This window comes from Oryzias latipes, chromosome 8 (genome assembly GCF_053564925.1).
Source record: "Oryzias latipes strain Hd-rR chromosome 8, Olatipes_Hd-rR_3.1".
Lineage (NCBI taxonomy): Eukaryota > Metazoa > Chordata > Actinopteri > Beloniformes > Adrianichthyidae > Oryzias > Oryzias latipes.
The window spans coordinates 19,500,296-19,523,538 of NC_136244.1; the positions used below are offsets into that span (position 1 = coordinate 19,500,296).

General features: G+C 40.1%; 3 protein-coding genes across 4 annotated transcripts; 2 read left to right on the forward strand and 1 right to left on the reverse strand.

Annotated features, from left to right (window-relative positions):
* Window positions 1-291: 291 nt before the first annotated feature.
* On the forward strand, window positions 292-7,189 carry ppan (peter pan homolog). The gene is made up of 14 exons (XM_078950812.1): window positions 292-530; window positions 752-922; window positions 1,042-1,143; window positions 1,216-1,266; window positions 1,448-1,618; window positions 1,821-1,897; window positions 2,113-2,220; window positions 3,204-3,327; window positions 3,396-3,474; window positions 3,659-3,788; window positions 3,859-4,016; window positions 4,093-4,458; window positions 5,787-5,806; window positions 6,162-7,189. The coding sequence occupies exons 1-14, from the start codon at window positions 516-518 to the stop codon at window positions 7,089-7,091; spliced, it is 2,502 nt and encodes an 833-aa protein (XP_078806938.1). The 5' UTR covers window positions 292-515; the 3' UTR covers window positions 7,092-7,189.
* On the forward strand, window positions 5,870-11,084 carry eif3g (eukaryotic translation initiation factor 3, subunit G). The gene is made up of 11 exons (XM_023957478.2): window positions 5,870-5,947; window positions 8,334-8,423; window positions 8,514-8,560; window positions 9,423-9,514; window positions 9,596-9,655; window positions 9,733-9,837; window positions 9,923-10,118; window positions 10,214-10,324; window positions 10,404-10,540; window positions 10,797-10,903; window positions 10,985-11,084. The coding sequence occupies exons 2-11, from the start codon at window positions 8,401-8,403 to the stop codon at window positions 10,998-11,000; spliced, it is 894 nt and encodes a 297-aa protein (XP_023813246.1). The 5' UTR covers window positions 5,870-5,947; window positions 8,334-8,400; the 3' UTR covers window positions 11,001-11,084.
* Window positions 11,085-12,916: 1,832 nt separating this feature from the next.
* On the reverse strand, window positions 12,917-22,709 carry dnmt1 (DNA (cytosine-5-)-methyltransferase 1). Of its 2 annotated transcripts, XM_023957476.2 has the most exons (35): window positions 22,480-22,709; window positions 22,021-22,057; window positions 21,597-21,704; window positions 21,299-21,506; window positions 21,142-21,214; window positions 20,967-21,048; window positions 20,853-20,893; window positions 20,722-20,776; window positions 20,523-20,606; window positions 20,331-20,440; window positions 20,091-20,209; window positions 19,910-20,002; window positions 19,684-19,835; window positions 19,391-19,578; window positions 19,078-19,092; window positions 18,172-18,352; window positions 17,992-18,089; window positions 17,601-17,745; window positions 17,412-17,527; window positions 17,132-17,333; window positions 16,914-17,047; window positions 16,648-16,827; window positions 16,331-16,555; window positions 16,036-16,228; window positions 15,815-15,905; window positions 15,608-15,742; window positions 15,129-15,411; window positions 14,896-15,037; window positions 14,612-14,778; window positions 14,325-14,502; window positions 14,039-14,234; window positions 13,800-13,963; window positions 13,457-13,573; window positions 13,265-13,358; window positions 12,917-13,176 (listed from the first exon to the last, which is right to left on the reverse strand). In XM_023957476.2, the coding sequence occupies exons 1-35, from the start codon at window positions 22,524-22,526 to the stop codon at window positions 13,139-13,141; spliced, it is 4,491 nt and encodes a 1,496-aa protein (XP_023813244.1). In that variant the 5' UTR covers window positions 22,527-22,709; the 3' UTR covers window positions 12,917-13,138. The 2 variants fall into 2 exon arrangements, with proteins under 2 accessions (XP_023813244.1, XP_023813245.1); XM_023957477.2 differs by lacking the exon at window positions 19,078-19,092.
* Between the last annotated feature and the right edge of the window lie 534 nt (window positions 22,710-23,243).

Genomic DNA, 23,243 nt, shown 5'->3' on the forward strand with positions numbered 1-23,243 from the left:
ATTTTGTACTGCATGCTGTAGCCTGGAAAGTGTGATAAAAGCTTAACATTTTTTATTCTATTTTTAGTAATTATAGAGCTCTGTTAGAATTATACCACTTCTTCAGATTAAAACAAAGTTTTGACTTTGAACAACAAATATTTTTACTATACGTGAATGAAACTACGTCTCTAAAAAGAAAACTGAAAAAACTCCACCTCCTACAATAAGAGAAATCTCCATTGGCTGTGAATGGAAATATCGAAAAAGTGCTCCCTCTTGTGGTCTAAAGCAACAATTGCTATTCCAACCGAACAGGATAGGAACTACAAAGCGTTGTCCAACACGGAACATTTAGTGTGTGACACGCTGTGAACGAACCATGTGGAGGTCTTAGCGTTTGTGGCGAAGTCGATATTTTACTCTTCGGATGTCCTAAAATGAGGAAAACTGATCACATGGGTTACATAGATTTAATGTATTTGTCGTTATTTTGATTTATTTTAAAATTAAAACCGTCAACGGCGACTTGAATCATGGGTAAATCAAAGGTAAGTTCTCGGCCCTGCGGTTCCAGAAACCTTAAGACGTTTAGCATTTTTTTAACCTAAAAAAATATTTTGCCATACGTAAGTTGTAGCTCCATGTAACACTAACTTAAATGAAGAGAAAATTAGAGTGGAACGTCTATTTACTTTGAGCAAAGTAAGTTGATACTTGAAGTCGTTGTGTGTAAATTCGCATATTTAAACTTTTTTGTGTGTGTGATCAGACTAAGAACCAGAAGAAGGCCCGAGTCGAGGCCGACCATGTGGCCGAGGAAGCCTACTCCACTGTGCCGCACTCGTTCGTCTTCCACCGGGGTCAGGTGGGGAAGAACGTGGGTCAGCTCATCCAGGACATGCGCACTGTGATGCAGCCTTACACCGCGGAGTCTCTGAGGGTCCGTCTGCAAACAGCACAGCTTTGACTGTGATTTTTCATTGATGTGCTAAAGGAACAGAAACAGTGTCCTGGCAACACTTTAATCATTCATCATCATATCCATTTGGTTGGTTTCAGGTTCGGAAGAAGAATGTCCTGAAGGACTTTGTGGCGATGGCGGGCCCTCTGGGAGTAACTCACTTTATGATCTTCAGTAAGACTGACAACAGTGTGAACATGGTGAGACCTGCAACCGAGCAGCCCAACTTCTGGCTGAGTTCATGTCTAACAAAGCGTTTCTTGTTTTTACAGCGACTGGCTCGACTTCCCAAAGGTCCCACGCTGAACTTTCGAGTCCTCAAAGTAAATGTTCCACGTCTATGTTTTAAAAATGAAAGGGTTCAGATGATGATGCTTTTTTTTATTGATTGTTTAGTGATGCTTCTTCAAAGTAAACGCACTGATGAGCCCAAACTACTTAAATTATGGCCACAAAAGCATTTCCTCAGCCGACTTTTAAAGTGTTTTTTTTCTTTTTTTGTAGTATTCTCTTATCAAAGATGTAGTTTCATCTCAGAAGAAGCATCGGATGCACGAGCAGCAGTTCACACATCATCCGCTCATCATCCTCAGTAACTTTGGAGTCGACGGAATGCACATAAAGCTCATGTCCACCATGTTTCAAAACATGTTCCCCTCCATAAATGTCCAAAAGGTGAGTAAAGGGAACGTTTTCTTCTTACTGTCGTGGAAAAACAAACCTGATGAAAGTATAGTCTTCTGAGTTTTCCATGAAGATTTTTGAAAAAAGTAAACGCTTTCTGATTTGTTTGTGAATGCGCTGCTAACGTTGAGGTTCGTCCTAAACTGTTGTGAGACTTTTTTTTTTTTTTTTTTTTTTTTTGGGCTTTTTTTAGGTGAATCTCAACAACATCAAACGCTGTGTGCTTTTTACCTACGACCCGACATCTCAGGAGATTCAGTTTCGACATTAGTAAGATTTCTTCTGTTTTTATTACAAAACCTTATCATTTTAGGAAAGTCACTTCAAACCTAACTGGGCTCAAATGATGACATACTTTGACTTGACTGTTCAGTGATGTTTGTCCAAAGTAAACGCACTTATGAGCCCCATCGCTAAAACAAAAAGTCTTGTGTTTTGCCGTTGGGAGCTCGGTGTTAGAAAGTGAATGTTTTTTCATCCTGCAGCAGCCTGAAGGTGGTTCCTGTGGGAATGAGCCGCGGGGTGAAGAAACTGATGCAGGAGAAATTCCCCAACATGAGCAAGTTTGAGGACATCAGTGAGCTGCTGATCAAGTAAGAGCACCAAGTCTGGGCCTCATGATATTTCAAATGTCAGAACAGACTTGTTAACTTACAACCTACACCAGCAAAACACGGTTCTTTGTTAAGTTAGTGAGATCCAGCTTCACTAAACTGTTTCACATTAAAGCTAAAGCTTTTTTTAAGGAATGTTTCATCACTAAAGTCTCTAAGCCCCGGGCGGACAGTAAACCAGTACCAGTCTGTGGGGCCGTTGGTACCGGGCCACAGAGAAGAACACTCAGCCTACAATTTTTGTGTGTTATTAATAATCTGATTCGGAAGGAAGTTTTATTTTGGAAAACTACTGGATTCTATCCACCACATCCGCCTCCTTCCTGCTCCATGTCAAGTCAGTTACAGATGCTACTTCCTCAAAATGGCTGCACTGACAGCTAAATAGAAACCTCCAAGCTAGTAAAGTGGACATATTTGGAAAGTTTGCTTTTGCAGGAAAGAACCAGTGAGGAAAAAGAAGAGCCTTTGATTTCAAAATAAAAGAGAGCTTCATTTAACAGCCAAGAACCAGGAGTCTTGACTCTAAATATGGAAATATTTTGCGACAATTGTTTTCACACATCGACCCCTCTGTGGCTAATCAAGTGTCTAATGTTACCAGGATGCTGCTAATAAAGTTGGGGCATCCATTTTTATTTTTTTAGAAAATACCAGTTTTAGAGGTCACATTTATTGTTGCACCTGAAAAGTCTAATAACATGACTGAAGTTGGCATTCAATTCAATCGTATTTTTTTAGTTTCCTTTGACAGTTATTGATTAAGGGATATCAAGTTTACAAAATGCAGTTTAAAGCAGCTATTTTACAGATGAAGAAGATAAACTTTACCCTCATACGTTAAGAGAACGCCCACCTAAGCGTCGTACTGGCCAGTCTGTGAAAAGACCGTCTGACATGAATCATTAATCTGACTTTAATATTTTTGCAACAAAACTGAGTAAATGTTGACGTCTTCTCAGGGGAACAAACCTCTCGGAAAGTGAGGCGGAACCAGACGGGGAGGACAACATAACTGAGCTTCCACAGCTGTATTCTGGAAGAGGCAACATCGCGTCCCAAAAGAGCGCGGTCCGCCTGACCGAAGTGCGTAAGCAAACAGGAGTGTCGCTCCAAAACCACTTCGGGTGTTCGCTGACTGTTGTCCTCTGCAGATCGGCCCCCGCATGACCCTTCAGCTCATAAAGATTCAGGAGGGGATGGGCGACGGGAACGTCCTTTACCATTCAACCAGTAAGTGGTCCTCGTTTTACTGAAGCTTGCTGGCGCTCAGGTGTGCGTGATGACAAAAGCAGTATGAAATATGTGATTCATTTCTCAAAAGTAAACGCTTACTGATTCACCTGAGACCGGCTGGTTTAAGACGAAGCTGGCAAAGAAGTTTTTTCAGTTGCAATGTTGTTTACCGTCCTCACAGTCTCCAAAACCGAAGAAGAAATCCAGGAGATCCTGGAGAGGAAGGAGGCTCAGCTTAAAGAGAAGGAGGAGCGGCGGAAGCACCAGGAGCAGAATGTTGCTAAGAAGAAAGAACAACGAGCAGAGCACAAGTACATAAAGCTTTAACATATTTAATTTTTTAAAGCTGGGTTGTGAAACAAAATGTATTTTCTTCTCAAGGAAAAAGAGTCTGGAAGGCATAAAGAAAAAAACATCTGAAGCTGACGAGGACAGCGAGGTGGAGGATCCAGGAATGCAGGACGGTCAGACTGCTGATGTCCAATCTGATGATGATGAGGAGTACTACAGACAGGCTGTGGGGCAGGAACCCGATGAAGGTAGTCACAAGGTCTAAATAATCCCCATCCTGATTGATTTTACCTCTTATCTATTTAACAATGTCTTTTTGTTCAGATATGTTTCCACGGGCCAAGAAAAGGAAGCTGGCTCCTGGGTCATCCTCTAAAGAGTTCAAAGCCCCTAAAAGGAAACGGCCCACAGGACAGCATGGAGACAAACCAGGGAAAGAGCCACAAGGAAAAAGATGGAAGAAGTCCAGAGAGGGAGAAAAGGCATTTGGACAGAAAAGGAAGCCTGCAGGAAAAGCATTTGGCTTCAAGAAACAAGGGGACAGGGAAAATAAATTTGGTGGAAAAAAGAAGTTTGGTGGGAACAAAAATAAGGACAAGTCATTTAAATCAAAGAATCCAAAAGGCTCGTCGGGCTTTAAGAAGAAGGCTGGTGAGAGGAAGCAAGGCTTCAAACAGAGGAAGGGGAAAGGTTGAATTTATCTGGTCAATGCAGACTTTGGGTTGCAGTTCCACCGGGAGGCTGTAGATGGCACTGTTGCACACAGTCTCACTGTCAATGGGGACTTGATGTGTAGTTTTGCAACTTGTGGAATTTAAAACAATAAAAGAGCCACAAGTTGAGAAATGGATACTGCTTTCCGATTTGGTTAATGAACATACAAAAGTAACTTTTTTATTTTTCATCTGTTTTGTGAGTTTCTTTTTTGTCATATTTGTACACATTGTCATGACTAAAGCTAAAAAATATTAAACATACTTCAAAGCTTCAAAGTAAATGTGGAAATAGGTGGTCTTTTTTTGTTTTTTAAAGATTAAATTAGAAAAAAATCACAACCTATTTAAATATGACATTTTCAAAAGGTTTGACTTTTGCTCAGTTTCCATTTTGAGGTTTCACATTTAATGTTTTTCAAGTAGACTTGCAAAAACATGAAGGTACAGCTTTAATTAGATTAATATATTTTTTTGAACATTGTGTTGAACAAGATATTGACTATAAATGTGGCAGCATACCATTCAAATAAAATTTGTCTGTCATAATTTTTAAACTGATTTTAAGGGATTGATCTTCAAAATATGTCATGTAGATATCCTTTTGATATATCAAAATTTAAAACGGACAGAAAAATCTCACGCAGGTGGAAATCAAATTATTTGATTTAAATCATATCTTACTGTTGTTACAGAGTGATCACAGGTGTGTATGAAATTTGTTAAAAAGCAGTTAAGCTTGATTTTAAAAGTTTATTCAACATCTAAGAAGCAAGAAAATTTATTGGTAAAAATCAACTAAACCTCAACTAAGCTACTTGCTCAAATGTAAATCTAAACTAAATGATGGAATCAATACTTTTATTTTCCAAATTAGAGTAAAATATTAGTTTGCAGACAATTTACTGATGGTTCGAACTCAAGTATGGGTAGTTAGTATTCAAAACACCCCAAACAGGAAGTATAAACTGTTATAATATAATAGGCAAAAAAGGCTGACAATTAGAAGCATCTTTTAAAATAGTTGAGCACAAGAGCACCTCAAAAATCAAATTTAAAAAAAACATCTGTAATTTCAAAACTTTCACTGTTCATAATTATTTATAGAACACAGTCAAAAAATGTATTTGGTTAAAACAGGCAATGAAAACACTTCTTTCACCTTTCGCAGTCAAAAAACTCAACAATTGTGGATGGAATTCTAGATTTTAAATTATATTAGATTTAAAACTGAGTCAAGGCTAACGTAATGTATTTATAGCCTTTTTTTGTGCAGATGGCAGAAGTGGTCATGTTCCTCGTCAGATTGTGAAACGCATGTGTCGGTAAGAGGAAATGACACTCAGGCTTTTTTGTGTCACTAGATGCAACACTTGAGATAATCGAGCGATATCTTTAGTCTTAAGTTTCTACACAGGAACTGCTTTCATCGCTCCTTGATAAATACAGTTTGTAGCACATTTTGGGTAAGTTAACATCATTTTTATAGATTTAGTGAAACCTGTTTTGACAAGTTTCTTGATAAGTTTTTGTATCTTTTTTAAAAGATACCTTTTACCTTTTCACAAAATCTCATTTTTTGTGTTCAAATGTGTTCAAGTAAACATCAGGGCAGCTGATCAAACTGTTCACATGCTTTCACAGCCACTGCCCTCCACACAATTGATCAATCACCTGTAGAGAAAGATGGTGAACTTCTCTGATTGCGAGAAGTTTCAGATCGGCGTGCTTCCTGCCATGTATGGAGTGGAGTTTATCGTTGCTCTTGTGGGAAATGCGTTGGCCTTGTTTCTGCTGCTCACCAAGGAAAGAAAGAACTGGCACCCAGGTGTGGTCCTGTCCTGTAATCTGGCCATCAGTGACCTGCTGTATGTCCTAACTCTGCCTCTCCTGATCGTTTATTATTCACTGGAGAAACGCTGGATGTTTGGGAATGCTGTGTGTAAGATGGAGAGGTTTCTTTTTATCCTCAACCTATACGTGAGCGTCTTCTTCATCATGGCCATCAGCGTGAACCGATGTGTGGCCCTCGTTTGGCCTTTCTTTAACCGTTCCTACGTGGAGCCTTTCCACGCCAAACTCGCCAGCGTCATCATATGGACTATCGTCGCAGTCGTCTCCCTACCTGTGCTGAAATTTGCATCTGTTTGCCAGCATGAAGACAACAACAACACTCTGTGTGTGTCTTTCTGTGACCACGTTTCTAATAATGCAAGCTCTCACTTCATCTACAAACTATTCCTGGCCGTGTTTGGCTGCCTTGTGCCCTTTCTGGTGACTTTCACTTCTTACTTTCTGGTGATTCGTGTAGTGTGGAAAAATGTCAACATAACAAAGCAAGAAAAGTACAAGGTTGGCCTGTTAGTTTCATCGGTGATCTTTCTTTATGGCATCTCCTTTGTACCGTATCACTTTGCTCAAGTCTATCATTTGTACCAAAGGTTACACTTTCCTAACCTGTCTGTTTGTTGGGTCTACAACATGTACCAGGTGTCTAAGGGACTGGCAACTCTGAACATGTGCATCCATCCCATCCTCTACATGGCCGTGTTTGACAGTATAAGAGTGGCATGCTGTGGAAAAGATTCAGACGACAGAATGCAGGAATAAGAAGCCCTTTATGTCTTTACAGCTGAACCCTTCTCTCTCTCTCTGGCTTGCAATAGCTTATGATGCTTTTCTATTGTTGAATCTATGTTTTTATACAGTTTTGTGTCCATTGTTTTAATGTCTCTTGTTCTATTACACTTTAGTTGGGTTTTTGATTGACAGGGAAAGTACTGCTTTGGTGGCTTTTGTCAAAAAAAATACTTTCTATCTGACTGGAAGAGTAAATTATAGGTTTTATCTGCAATAACAGTTTATATACACTCTTTAATATTTTTGCCTTCCATATGTTGAACTTTGACACTCACATGTTATGCATCAAATCGTTTTTCTTTTTCTGTTCATACCTGTCTAAAATAAACTGTTTCTGTGTTATGAAGCTGTTTGTGCAATCATTTCTTACTTGTTATTAGATGTTCAGGTAAAAGTTTTTCATAATTAATATATTATGTGTTTCTAAAATAGTTGAATCAGTGATTAAAAGAATAAATAAATTCCATCTGAACAAAACAAACTTGCTTCAAATCCCTCTCTTTTTGTCATATAGATTTTGTAAGTAAGTGAATAAATAATTATTTCATTTACACAATTTCTAGTGTGGTCTGAATTGATTTTAGGTTGATAAATTCAACTTATTTTATCAAATTGTTAAATGAAATATGATGTGGTTCTGCTACAACTATCTCAAAAATGTATGTCAAATTCTAAACTTATTGCCTGATGGCTAAACCTATTTGGTAGGAAAAAAATGTGAAACAATGCACGATTGCACAAATCTATCAACTTGAAGAAAACCCAAAACGAATCCAAACTTTAGATAACAAATAATAATCCAGTTTGATTCTTGTCAGAGTTGCCCAACAGAGCTTTAAGGTGTATAAAAGACTACACGCTTCTGAAGTCTTTTGTTTAAATGCCAATCATCTGTTCATTGTCTTTTTTTAATAAATTATTCTTTATGTAGCTTTTATTAAATTTCAACACTTTATAAAAATGTATATAAACGCATAGGAAAATGTCAAATTATCGAATAGAAATCTGTTTTTAATTAGAAAAATCAGAGAACTACAATCACCAGACAATAACTGATCAGATTCAGATGGCAATTAAAAAAAACAGATTATAATCCGATTTGTGCCATGCATGTAGCGAAAAAGTTTTTTCTTTTATTATTATTATTATTATTATTATTATTATTATTATTATTATTATTATTATTATTATTATTATGCTATTATTTTGAAGTTTAAGTTCCGGAAGCGACCTGCTCTCGGCGCGGCTCGGTCCTTCTCGAGCTAAGCTAACACGCAGGATGCCGTCGGTGGAGTACGACGAGTGAGTGTCATTTAGATTTTCCATCAGTGTTTATATGTCACAAATGTCTTTTTTACTGGTTTAATGTTGATTATCTTCTCTGTATTTTAGCTCTAAGCCCAGCTGGGCCGACCAAGTCGAGGAGGAAGTAGATGAAAGTAAGAAAGAAAGCTGTTAGCATTGAAGCTAATTTATGGTAACACTGCTTGGTTCAAGGAGGCCGGCTAACCCGGCTTCATGTCCACGTGTTCGTCTGCTTTTTAAAATAAATATATCCAGGGAAAAACGTTGCGTATACACGTGTTAAAATTGTTTTTATTTTAAAAGAAATAGGTTTTAGAGAAATGTCATGTTGGACGGTTGTTGGCGCAAATTTTCTGTTGTCAAAATAGCATCGATGTGGCTAACATAAAAGCTTGCAGCTAACAAGCTCCGTTAGGTTAGGAGACGGTAACTGCTCTCAAATTAATTATTTTGCAGTATGTCAAATATTCAAAATATTCGTGTTTGGCTCGCATTTAATTCATGTCCGTCCCGAGACTTTTGGCAAATCCCGTTAAAAATTGGGACAGTTGTGTGTAGTGAATTCAACATGTAATTCAATGTAATTTAATGATAAAATGTAGTTGGAACATCTGTACACAAATTATAGATACAAAATATTTGTAATTAATTATGTTAAACGCGCAATACAACTTATTAACAATATTTTGATAAAAGTAGCCCATTCATCCAAATATTATTGTGCCCTCTACTTGTTAGGTTTTAAATTAATAAATCATTATAAACGCATACAAAATTTACTTCTGTTGTTTTCATAAAACATGTTAGCATCACCACAACCCAAAAACAAAAACCGCAATACAAAGATTCGTTACAAATTAACATATTACTTATTAGCTGCTTTGTGAACTAATTTTTTTGTTTAGACCCAGTTGAAAAAATTAAATGACCTAAAATATCTTCTAAGAATTTTTAGGCTGTAATTCATTTGTCTACTTGTTTTTGTGTCATTGACAGCCACACTTCCCTCCCCAAAGGAGACGATTAGAGGTAATATCAAAACTATCACAGAGTATAAAATCGACGAGGAAGATGGAAAGAAATATAAGGTAAACAGCATGTCCACAGTGGTTAAAGTGATGACCTGCTTCAACTGAATTATTTCATGGATTCTTTTTCAATCTCTGTAGATTGTACGGACTTTTAAGATTGAGACGAGGAAAGCATCAAAAGCCGTTGCCAGGAGGAAGGTTTGTGGAGTTGTGTTTAAACTGGGATTACTTTTGTGGGATTGGTTGTTGTGCAACAGTGAGTTTACTCTTTTCAGAACTGGAAAAAGTTTGGCAACTCTGAGTTTGATGCTCCTGGCCCAAATGTTGCCACCACCACAGTCAGTGATGATGTCTTCATGACTTTCATCTCCAGCAAAGAGGTAATAACTTGCATTAAATATTATTTTCTGCTTAATTGTTGTGAACCAACTTTCCTTGTGGATTTACTAATTTTGCTTTTTGCAGGATTTGAATGCTCAAGACCAGGATGAGGATCCCATGAACAAGCTAAAGGGACAGAAGATTGTGTCCTGTCGTATTTGTAAAGGCGACCACTGGACCACCCGCTGTCCATACAAGGACACCCTGGGCCCCATGCAGAAAGAGCTGGCTGAGCAGCTTGGACTGTCTACCGGAGACAAGGAAAAGCCCGCTGGCGCCGGTAGCATTTGCTCTTTATTCTCAGAAACACTATTTGAGAATTTTTTTTTTCTAAACACCTCACCAGTGACTCCTGCTTCCTCTTACTTTCCTTAGCGGAACCAGAGCCTGCTCAGCCCGCCCAAAGCAAGACGGGGAAGTACGTTCCTCCAAGTCTGAGGGATGGAGGCCGGGGAAGAGGAGAGTCCATGCAGCCCAACCGCAGAGGTGAGGCTTCAGGGCAAAACATGTACAATTATTTTCAGCAGCAAAACTTTATCCCTTGAAATTGTATGTGATTGCACAGCTGATGACAATGCAACCATTCGTGTGACCAACCTGTCGGAGGACACCCGTGAGACGGACCTGCAGGAACTCTTCAGACCGTTTGGCTCCATCTCAAGGATTTATCTGGCCAAGGATAAGAATACAGGGCAGTCCAAGGTTAGAGGCCATTTCAAAAAAAGCAGTACAGATCAGTTATGAAGGCTTGTTTCAACTGAAAATAGGTTACTTTAACCCAATCATGGTTCTGTTTGTAATCACAACTATTAACCCTAACTTATATAAGCCAAAAAGATCTTTTTGGTGAGAGCTGCCTTCTGTCTGCATCTGATATTAATATGTCGATAGACAGTTGATGTGTGCTCTCATGAGCGAATGACGCGCTCCAGTTAACGCTGCATCTCATTTCCTGCAGGGGTTTGCCTTCATCAGTTTCCATCGTCGGGAGGATGCCGCCAGAGCCATCGCGGGGGTCTCAGGATTTGGATATGACCATCTTATTCTTAATGTTGAATGGGCCAAGTAAGCTTCTTCTCCCATTCAAGTATTTGTGTTAAAACATTGCTTTAAAACTGGTGCTAACATTGTTTATTCTCTTTACAGGCCTTCAAACAACTGAGTTCAAACGGATTTCTAGAAAGATGCCAGATTCTATTGTGGTAAAATGTGGCTATTGCTTCAATAAAGAGAATGAATTCAGAAATATCGTTGCAGTTTTATTAATTTTAAGGTTTTTTGATTGATTTCTATACCAAATTCACAGATTGTGTGCTTATGTTGCATTTACACACCATAGAATTTCAACAAAGCCAATATTAAATAAATAAAGCCCTGGTCTCGTGGATTGAGGACTACCTGACAGGTCAACCTCAGTTTGTGAGACTGCAGAGCTGTGTGTCTGACACCCTGATAAGCAACACAGGAGCCCCTCAGGGAACCGTGCTGTCCCTCTTCCTATTCACCACATACACAGCTGACTTCCAGTACCACTCTGAGCTCTGTCACCTCCAGAAGCACTTGGATGACACAGCTGTAGTCGGGTGTGTGAAAGATGGACGGGAAGAGGAGTATAGGAGCCTCGTGGAGTGTTTCGTCAGGTGGTCTGGGGAAAATTACCTGCTGCTGAACGTGGCCAAGACTAAAGAGATGGCGATTGACTTTAGCAGGAGAAAGTCTCCGCCCTCCCCAGTCTGTATCGGTGGGACGGATGTGGAAATTGTCTCGTCCTACAAGTTCCTGGGTGTACATCTAGACGATAAACTGGACTGGTCCACAAACACTGAGGCGGTTTAGAAGAAGGGTACGAGCAGACTTTACTTCCTGAGGAGACTCAGGTCCTTCAATGTTTGCAGTAGGATGCTCCACATGTTCTACCAGTCTGTCATGGCGAGCACCATCTTCTTTGCTGCAGTGTGCTGGCATCAAAGCAAAGGACGCCAACAGACTGAACAAACTTATTAGAAAAGCAGGGTCTGTTATTGACTTCAAGCCTGCCAATCTGGAAGAGGTAGTGGGGGACAGACTACTGGCTAAACTGGGGACCATCATGGACAATCCCTCCCATCCCCTCTTCAGGTAGGTGGACAACCTGAGAAGCAGTTTCAGCGGAAGACTTATACAACCCCGCTGTGCCTGAGAACGATACAGGAAGTCATTTCTCCCATTAGACTCCACAATTCATCTGGCAGACTTGGATGTACATGAGAATTCTAGAGTTACAGACTGTACAGTTATACTATTATTTTATTCCAATTTTTCCTTTTTTCTTCCCTGTATATTTTGTGTCTGTCTTTATCCCCCCTATTTCCTTAGTGCTGCTACTGCAACTAAATTTCCCTTCGGGGATTAATAAAGTTGTTCTTGAATCTTGAAATAATACATTTAATACAGATTTCCAGCTTCATGTTGCTTTTAAGTGAATACTTAACTTGATTAGATTTGTCAAAATGACAAATGCCTTTAAGTACAAAAGAGCTTTTATAAATCAAAATCTACAAAAGGAAGTACTTCAAACTTGAAGGGCCGTAACCCTTGTGCTATCTTAGATGACCCCACCCTTACATTGACATGTTCTCCCTACCATGACAAAGGTGGAAAGATTTCATGTAATCCATGGACACCAGTGAAGATCACAAATCATTGAAGAAAAAAGGTTCAGAGCACTGTCTAGTGGGTCTAGATGACCCCACTCCCAATGTTAAAGTGCCTAGGATAGCACAAGGGTTAAAAGAATGTGTGCATTTTTCATTTTCCAATGACTAAACTTAATCTACATACTTTTAGTCTGAATTGCTTGCAATAAACAAATTTCAAAGCATAGTAGGGAAATTTGTAAAAACTTTAGCCAATTCTAAACAGGAAAAAATCCAGGGACACTTTCAGTTCTTTAGAACCTTGTCTGTTTCAAAGCATTAACATTAAATCTGGACTTAGATTAAAAAAGGACATTTTGGATTTGACCTGCATACATGAATGGGAGTTAATGCTATAGATAACAGGTTGCGGAGTGAAATATCCATTTACTTCAGTCTAAAATAAAATTTCATAAGAGCTTTATTTGAATTTTAACATATAAAAACTACATACAATTTGTTGCACATTAAACATCGAGGAACATGATTAAAAGCAGTTAAAACACGGGATGGGTACTACATTACATGTCCATAGTGGTCAATTCACAGACAGCAAATAGTAAAAAATAAAACAATCCCAAAACCCAGAACTTCTAGATCTTATTGTGCTTGAACAGGAAATGAACTAATCAGAGACTTCCATCTTTTCTTGTTTGATGACATCTGCAGACAAAAAATAAAGAAAACATGTTCATATTTCTCTTTTTTAAAGAAAAATCAGAGAAGTTAGCATTGACCCAAAATCAGGCACCTGTTGTTTCTTCTTCCTTCATTCTCTCAATGACACACTTCTTAATCTCCAGCCCAATAGCTCTGGAGAGCGGAGGTGGAACGGCATTTCCAACCTGAAGAACATAAAACATAAAAACAATAAAAGTAAATGACAAAGCAAAGAAAGAAAACGTCTTGAAATGGTGTCAATCCAATGACTGAAAGACTTCACCTGTCTGTGTTTGTCCAGGATGTTTCCAAAGAAGCGGTAGGTGTCAGGAAATCCTTGAGAGCGAGCACATTCCCTGACACTGACCACTCGGTGCTGCTCAGGGTGCAGAACGCGGCCCTGAATATCAACGAGTTAAAACCAAAAGATTAAATGCTGATCTCCAGCTTGAAGAGTCCAGTCAGCTGATCAAATTCTAACTTCTAACAACACAGCCCGATATTCTTAAATACACTTTGATAATAATGGACTACTTTTATATTCTAATTTTTGATTACTCTGATCATCACTCTTCTGCTTATGATTGCTCTTTTTAAAGTAATACAGAAAAGCAAAGTCTCTGCACCTGCTTGCCCATGGGTTCGGGGTTGGTGACAGTCGTGCTGAAAAACCCATCCCACTCCAGTCTGCCATAAAGCCCGGCCCAGTGGTTGTGGCGGTTCCCGGTGTGGGGCAGACACCAGGGGATCAGAGTGTTGAACTGCCGGTCTGCGGGATCACAAGGCTTCCCTAAAACGACACACAGAGCGGGTCAGAGTCACACTGGAGATGATTTCAGGACATCCTGAAAAAAGTGCTGCTCACCTCCGGCACAAGTACAGACGCCTCTGAGGGCGCCGGTGCTGCTGCGGCCATTCTTCTTGTCAGTGTGGGTGTAGCGCAGCTTCTTGGTCATGGTGCCATCTTTGAGGCGAACCTCAATGTTGGGCAGATCTCTCCAATCAGAGCCTGGAGCCAAGGGAATGTGACGCATCCGACCCTCAACCAGAGCGCTCATGTCCTTCAAACAGACAGACAGATGCTCTTTGGTACATCTACACACACGTTATGCATCATTTAGGTATTTTTGAAGAGCATCAGGTAAACTTACCTTGCAGATATGATCCCTGAGAATGGGCTGATACTGCGTGCCTCTGATCTGTCTCTGAAACCAAGACTGAGGCTCCCCGTTGTAGGAAATCTCCAGGGCAGATGCACCATTGCGAATCTCGGGGAGGTCGGACATGCTGTCTCTGACTGTGATGGTTCTGTAGATGCCCCCGTTACCTCTGATGTTAAAAACAAAAATAATCCCAGAAGTGTTAGACATATTTTTCTTTCATCTGAAGTCAGTGAAGCAGACAGCTTCACTGTTTTATTTTATAGGGTTTTCTTTACCGGGTAACATTACTGACGTATCTCTTTTCATCCACCACCACGCTCAGAGAGCAGGCTCTGGGCGCAAACACGTGCAGCGGTTCAGGGTAGCGAGGCAGCTTCTCTCCTGGAGCAGCAGCCAGGATGATAGCTCTGCGGCGTGTTTGGGCAACGCCATACTGACCCGCCTGAGGAGCAGAACAAACGTCACCTCAGGGACTCGTGCTTAGGTGCAGTATAAGAGCTTCACACATGCAGAAGACCCGTAGGAACAGTCTAGGCCGCAGTCTGAAGGTCAGTCTCACCTGAAGAACACCAAAGGTACACTGGTAGCCCATCCGCACAAGGCAGCGCAGAGTCAGCTTCAGAACCATGGAGTTCTTGAAGGAAACAAAGTTCCTCACATTCTCCAGCAAGAAGAACTTGGGTCTGTAGTAATCACAGTAACTAGGGGGGGGGGGGGGGGGGGGGGGCAAATAAAATCATTTTAACAGTCAGTTCAACTGTAAAACAGCAACAACATCCTGACAAGAAATACCTCAGATAGGAAACCACAAGCGAGTTCTTGAACTTGGAGTAAGTGCGAGAGTTGAAGCGATTCATTCCACTGAAGCCTTGACATGGAGGCCCCCCACAAAGCATCTCCACGTCTCCCTTCTGCGGCAGCTTCTGACCCAGAGAATTGGTCTTCTCCCCGGACATGACCAGCTTCAGCAGGACGTTGCAGTCCTCTGTGAAGACTGTGGTGCCGGGGTTGTTGAGCCTGAAGGCCTGAGCTGCCGGCTCCCACATCTCGATGGCCCACAGTGACTCCGAGATGCCTGAAAGCAGCAGATTGAGTCTGAGCAATGCACTGCAAAATAAACAACTGTGTGTTTTATTCCACACATGAAGTCCTCCATTTTCCAAAAGATTCACTGCTTACTTAAATACAAAGCTAATTTTTTGCATAATTGATCAGAAAACGAAAAAAAAAGACATTCCAGACCCCCAAACATTCTGACATGGATTTATTACCGGCTTGATGGAAACCCTCGGACAGGCCCCCACAGCCAGAGAAAACATCAAGGGTGCGATATTTTGGAACTTTAGGCATCTGTGGGCCAACGTTGGAGTCCTGCTGTTCCTGTGAAGCCTTCCCTTTGCCTTTTCCTGATGGGATAGAGACCAGGTTTCAGTGATCTCAGAGGTGATTCATTTCTACATGTCAGAGTTCAAACCAACCTTTTCCTTTGCCCTTTCCTTTTCCTTTATGAACTGCAGACCGGGCGTGATTTGGAGGATCCTCAAAGCTTTTAGACCTTGCATTGTAGGCCTGTGAGGGAAACAAACATTAAACATTGGTTCCATTTTCACCTGCGTACACAATCATACAACCAGTCACCTATAAAGAAGCTGAACAGCAAGTTCTTGAATTATGGTACAAAAAGTAATCCTAACGGTACCTCCAGAAAATAGAAGCGGTCTGGTCCACCGCTGGAATAGTCTTGGACCGATTCAATCAGGTCTTCTGCATATTCTATTTGACAGCGGCCCAGAACTTCAGACATGCGGACAGTCACTTCTTCATCACTCCAGTAGAGCTGGTTAATGTCAGCATGGTAACTCGCTTTAACACCTTTGTGAGTGTTTTCTGGTCTGGGGGGTGAGGAAAAACAAAAAAAACAGTAGTTTATTTCTTTAATACATATATCTATATAAAAAAAATTTCAGTAACAGATTTTCAATTCCTTTTCCTACCTGTAGAACTTGTAAAGTGTCAGTTTGACGTCTGCAGTGTCAGATTTTCCGTTGCTACGGCGATGACAGAAGATCTCCTTGATGCGGCCGACACGGAAAGGCTCCGGAGCATCCAGGTTTGACCCTTTGATGTAGTCTGAGGACTTCCGGTAGTACTCGGGATACAGATCTTCATCCACGTCCTCCTTCCTGTGGGAGCGCTTCACTGGGCTAGCAGGCTTCATACTAAACGCAGAAAATATAAGGTGGAAAACAATAATCCAATTTAATTTTGTGCCCTGTACATAAGAAAACCATTTGAAATACACAACACTCACTTGAAACTGAAGGAGTCAGGAGGCAGGTAAACTCCATCTCCAATTTTAAACTGCTCGCCTTTGAAGCAAGCCAGCGCATACAGAACCTTTGTGTCGCCGCTTTCATTCTCTAGAGGTTCGAGTGCTTGAGGCACTTCCTGCTCTGCTCTCTCTTTAATGCGAGCACAGCTGCCACAGAACCTGAAGGTAAAAGAAAAGAAGAGGAAGAGTCAAGTTTAGCCATCGCATCAAAGAAAGAACATCACAAACATCAGAACATCAGTCACCTGTACTTGCAGTCCTCTGGTTCTGAAGTCTTGGGAGGAGTCTCAAATCGGGCAAACTCTGTGTCATACCAAAACTGGTAGAAAAAACTCTTCCCATCATCCTCAACCACCTTGAGGTCAACATCCATTCCACCCTAAAACGTTAAACGTCACATGTGAACGTTTCTGAAAATGACAGCATGAATCTGGAAACTTTTGATCAGCTTTGATCCACTGACCTCCATGAACCAGTTGTTGGAGGGAGCTTTGTACATAACGTTCACTTTTTCATGGACATAACTGAGCAGCATGTCCTCGCATTCATCCACGACGACGAGCTCCAGTGGATCAGAGGATTCTCCGAGCGCTGTGTGAATCCCTCGAAGGAACCAGTGAGCATGGAAGGTCTTCCCGTGGGAACCCTCCCACATTGAAGTGATCCTGAGAGACAATACACGAACGGAGGTTACTCCTCTGTAAAACAAAACATCACCAAAGTACACCTTTTCTTTCTTGTACCTGGCCAGATACAGAGGAACGGATGGATCATCAGATAAAACCGAAACGCAGTCTCCCACTTCCAAAACCTCATCATTGACGGACACTTTCTTGTAGTAGTGTTTCTTCCCCTCCGACTAAAGCCAAACAGATCATTGTCAGTTACATTTGTGGCTTAAGTAAATCAATCAAAAAAACTAAAAGACATACCAGTATAGGCTCTCCGATCCATGCAAGCTTGCACTGAGTTTGTTTCTTCTTCTTGGTGTTGGCGTCCTTCTTTGCCTTTTCTACCAAAACATCTTCCTCAACAATCTCATCATCTTCAGCCTCTTTTACAGCAAGATTAGGGCATCTAAACAGCATGAAAAGAAGGCCATCAGAGAGTTTAATAGATCGGATTTCTCTGTCGCAACCACAACAAAAGTATGAAGAGTTGAAGCAGAAGAGACACGAGGATTTCTGTAAAAAAAAATATTTATCCTGCAGCAATGATTGTAGCGGCATATACGGCAAAGTTAAACTGAACCAGAACTTTTTTCCCATCAAAACGTTTGTGATGACTTGGACTTCCCACAAAGAGATCCTCAGACATCCTCACCTTCTCTGTTTACAGGCTTGCTTGCTTCGACCGCTTCCTCCAAACTTGATCATATCTTTGCAGGCGGTACATTTGCCGCAATCAGGAGACTGGCAAACCTAAAAAGATTCCAGTTTGTTAGATTTGGAGTTGTAACTTCACAAAAAACAAACAAACCAAAGAACACAATAACCAACTCACTTCACAAACGCCACAACGCTGCCTTTTGAGCGCACTCTCTTTATCGTTCTGCTCTATCTGGTCAGAGAAGAAGGCATCGAAGATCTGGTAGACCAGTTTAGTGGTTGTTGCCTTCGTCGGTCCTTTGCTGTCCTTCTCGATCTTCGTCGGGTGACGGATGGCTTGTCTTCTGGCAGCTCTCCTATCAACAAAACAGAGTCAGCGTTTAGAGGAGAGGCGGGTTTTGGAGCAGCACAAACACAGGATCGTATGGTGAGGGATGGAACTAAGAAGCTCCTGGCCGTAAACACACCACAGCATCAGGCCATGCAGCAGTACAAGCAAACAAAACTTAACCTTTGACCTTTGGAGAACTATGGAAAAAAACTTTAAAGATGAAATATTAACACTTAAACAGGATTTTTTTTCTTTGAAACTCTTTACCTCGGAAAATTTGTCAGAGAAATAAATCTAGTGATAATTCACGGCTTTTAAAATTTTGAAAGTATAAAACGTGAAATAATTTTATTTTGGAAAGACTTTTTTTTAAAAATTACTCTATTACCTTGAAAATAAAGCCAACTCTAGGCCTATTAATTTACCTCAAAACACAAATAAACATAAAAGATAAAAAAAGAAAGGAAGTTCTTAAGAAACATTTTCTTCAAGTTTCATGATAGTTTCATTTTTTTTTACATTTCTGACCTTTGACTTAAAATAATTTTGTTTCATCCCAAACTATTCCAACAAAACTTTACAAAAGCAAATCACACTGAAAGACCACAATATAAATCAAAATAACTGAAAATGAAAATAGTTTAAAAACCATGTATGTGTCTCAGTGTGAACTCTGTTCACTTTCTAAATGTTTGACAGAAAAACACCACATAGCAGAATAAAGATGCAATCACAGCAAGAACCACCTACCAGTACAGCAGCGTGCTGCATTAGGAAGTGTTAAAAACATGTTAGACATCAGGGAGACAAAGACTGACGTGCAGAAAATTAAAAAATAAAATTTAAAAAGGGTTCAATCTAAATACAATTAAGTGTTTTTAAGGATACATGGTCATAATCCCAAACTGTTCTACTTTATTATACAATAGTCGGGCAATTAAGTATCCCACCAAAAGGAGAGACCCTTTTTTCTTTTTAACTTTGAGGTGATGTCACTTAATTATGAACTTAAAAATTCTTAAATATAAATTTATTTACAAGCGTCTGAATGTATTAACTGTACCTTTTCCCCAGAGTGACTCCTGCGAGTTTGATGAGGTCTCTCATGCAGGGAGTGACGATGATGGGCTGCTCATCCGAGTCGCCAGCCTCGTCGTAGCTCTCCACCTGTTCCACCACAAACTGGGCGTGGCGCAGCAGAGTGTCTTCAGTGAAACAGTTGAAGTTTAGTCCTGCAGGAGGAACTGTTGTCTGAAAGTAGAAAAAGAAGATAGTCTGTCAAGATTCACATTTGATAAGGGGGGGGGGGGGGGGGGGGGGGTGTTAAAAAGAAAAACTTTAACTGAAAAACACCACCTCAATTTTGTTGAGGAGGTCTTCATAAGTAACATCTGGGTTTTTCTGGAGGAATTCTACCACTATCTTGCTCATATAGATCTTTTCCTGCATCAGTGCGAAAATGGGGGCATACTCCTCGCTGGGCTGCATCAAGATGTAATCCGCAAACGCTGCACAGAGAGAGTTGACATTAGTCTGAGAAACACTGGAAATTAAACTTTAGACGTGAAAACAACTGCGTTACCTGTTGTGAAACCAATTAGAGCCTTTTCTCCTCCATCAAACCCAGTGATCCACCAGGCGTTGATCGGCCCAAGCTTCTTTGCAGGAACTCCACCTGATTTTGCATCAAAAGAAGATGGATAAAGCAACAATAGAAACAAAATAAAATCTTTTATCAGTGCTTGAACTGAAGCATTTCTTACCATCCAAGCAAGGATTGTCATCGTAGATGGGTTTAACGGCACAGCTGAAGTAAAGCTCCACGTTCTTCTCAATCAGTCCGGAGTCAAACGGACACAGATGACCGCGTTTATCATACACGCTGAAAGGTAAAATATGCCATTATTCATGAAAAAATTAACAATAAAGCTAAGAAAAGGAGAATGTGGTGCAAACATTGTAAATATCTCTGGCGTCATTGTAACACTTAAACAACTGCAAACCTGAAATTTGTGATTCTGTGCTGTGGCAGATCATCGTAGCTCTCAAACCCATCCTCGTTTGAGTCAAAGAGGGAGAGACGCTCATCTGTTAACATCTCAGGTTCATCAAGCTGAAAAAGGGAAAGAAACCCATAAGGCAAAATAAAAATGTGTGTGCACCCACTATATATTAAATGGGTAGGAAATTCTCACAGCATTATCAGGATCTCCTTGAAAGAACTTCAGATCTGAGTCATCCAAAAACTGTCGGCAATCTTGACATTTGGGAGGTGGGGTCTAGAAAGACAACAAAAAAATGTATAAAAAAAAATGTATAAATAGTTTGTGTGTTTGGAATCACAGATGTTGGAAAAACAAAAGACATAAAAGAGCAGTTCTATCGATTAAATACCTTTGCAGCAGATACTGGCTTGGTTGTGTCATTCTTACAATCTTCTGCAGCAGAACTACAGCAGGAGAAGCGTAAATCAGTTTATCCGACATCAAAAAGTCAACACAAAAAGATCAGGAAAAATGAGTTACTTTTCATCAGATTCCACTTTGAGGCGCTTCTTCTCTTGAGACTACAATGCAAAACAATAAAACACTCAATTATATTAGACAATGAAGGCCACAAAGATGCCTCTTAATATGCACCTCTTCGACATCCTCCTCTTTCTTCACTTCATCTTTTCCATTGACACTTTCTTCACTCATTTCCTCAGACTTGCGCTTTTGACTGCAAAACAAATGTAATATTTATACATTACCACTTTTTTTGAATAAATGGAGCTTCCAATTATGCATATATACATATAAAACTTATACGCACACTTTGGAGAACATTGACAAGATAGTTGGCTGTTTCCCACTATTCCTGGTGACTCTTGCACTTGCTGGAGACTCTAGAAGTGGATGATTTTATATTTTAACACACTGATTTTTTAAAACCCATGACTGCATAATTAAAAAAAAAAAAAAAGGCCTACTTTTTGAATCACCATTGGACTTGCTCCTGCGTCCAGCCTTCCCTTTGGAAGGAGGCGGTGATTTGACATCATCTGTGCCCATGGCTTCTTCATCCTGCTCATCTTCATGAGAGCCGTTTGAGAAGCCATTTGTTTTTCCAACTTCCAAGTCATTCTCCAGATGAAGTTCCTTTCCCAATAAGGCCTTTACTTTTGATATGTATACCTCCTAAAAATGAAAAACAAACAAGAAATCAGCAAGCAGCCAACCAACAGAGGTAATTATTAAATTATGTTGCCATAATGGGATGTATCAAACCTTCGAGATCTCAGAACTTTTCATTTCTTTTTCAAGACTGGTCAACTGGGTTTGAGTATCATCATGCAGAAAGTCCTGCACCAACTTTAGCTTCTCTTTGACTTGATCCTAAAAAATATATATATTTTGTTTGTTTTCCAGATAAAAATATAAATCTTAAAACACACACAAACTACCATGACAGTTAAAAAAATATTTTTTTTAATAGGTAGCTACATCTTACATTCAAAAGAAGAAAGTATGCAGTAGCAAGATAACAGGGCAGCTTTTTTTTTTAAAGAAAAAAAAGCCATATTTGTATCCATGGTCTCATAATAAAATATGTTGGAAGCCTGGGCTCTAAATGAAACCATCTTTGCATGCATATTCAAAGTTGTCAAAGCAGAACACCCACATTGGGATTAACTACACTAAGAGCTTTTACCTCCTCTGAAGATCCGTCCTCCTCCAGCATCTGCAGTCTGTAAACAAATGGCATGTATTTGAACCGGAAATTGCAAGTTACAGGGCGCCAATCTTACAGAGCTACACATATTGTCTGTGATACCAAGATAATGATAAAAAAAAGCGTGGGTATCAGGACTTCCCAACTGGCGCCAAATGTCATGTCGTTCCATCACTGTGATGCTAACGTTGCTAGCGGGCTAGTAGAAGGGAAAACTACTTCAAACCTCCCTAATTGGTCGAATGGCATATGCTACAGCTAGCTGCAGCTGCTAGTACAAACCAAGGGTAACGTGCTCGTTAAGCCGAGCCCGCACAGGTAAACTCTAACTAAGGGAGTGACGAATGCGTGAGGGTCGTTGTTGTAGACTCTGACTCAGGATAAAACCACACTAGCTTCATCATGATTAGGGCAGCATTTAAGACACGTTATAAGTACCTTTTTCTGACATCGTCTGGCAAAGACAGGGACGTTCTGGATGGCATCGTAACTGCAAACTAAAAAATAAAACCGCTAAAACGAACTTTAGTACGCCGTCATCAAACACAAAGCAGAACCACTGGTAGCGACTGCCGCGTGCTGTCTCCTTATGTGAATGCTATAAGCAATTCGGGCGCGCGGGCCGTCTTTTCGCGCGGAAACCCGGGTGTTGTGGACTGTACCACCGTAACAATCCATGGGTAATACGTATTAAAAATAATGAACAATATTTCTACTAAAGTCATTTTAGGTTACCACAAACCCACGAACCACATACACAAATATAAGTTGCTCCTCAAAGAACTCCTAAATTATCAAAATGAGGTCATTTTACTTAATGATATGTAACCAGATGGATCGGTAAACCCCCACTCCTTTCCACAAACGTGTAGGTTAACTGTCAAAGCGGAAGCGACACGAAGTGTTTACATTGAGTTATGGATAAGGGGTGGGGGCTCCTTTCACACAATATATATATATATATATATATATATATATATATATATATATATATATATATATATATATATATATATATATATATATTGTCTAAAAACAACAACAACAACAAAAACGGCCAAACCTCAGGCTCAGTGTCGAAGCCTTTTTGAATATTCAAATATTATTACAAAATTATAAATCACATTATAGCTAAAACAGTAACGGCTTTGGGGAATTTAATATCGAGTTCTAAGCAAAACCTCCCGGGTTATTTCCTTTAA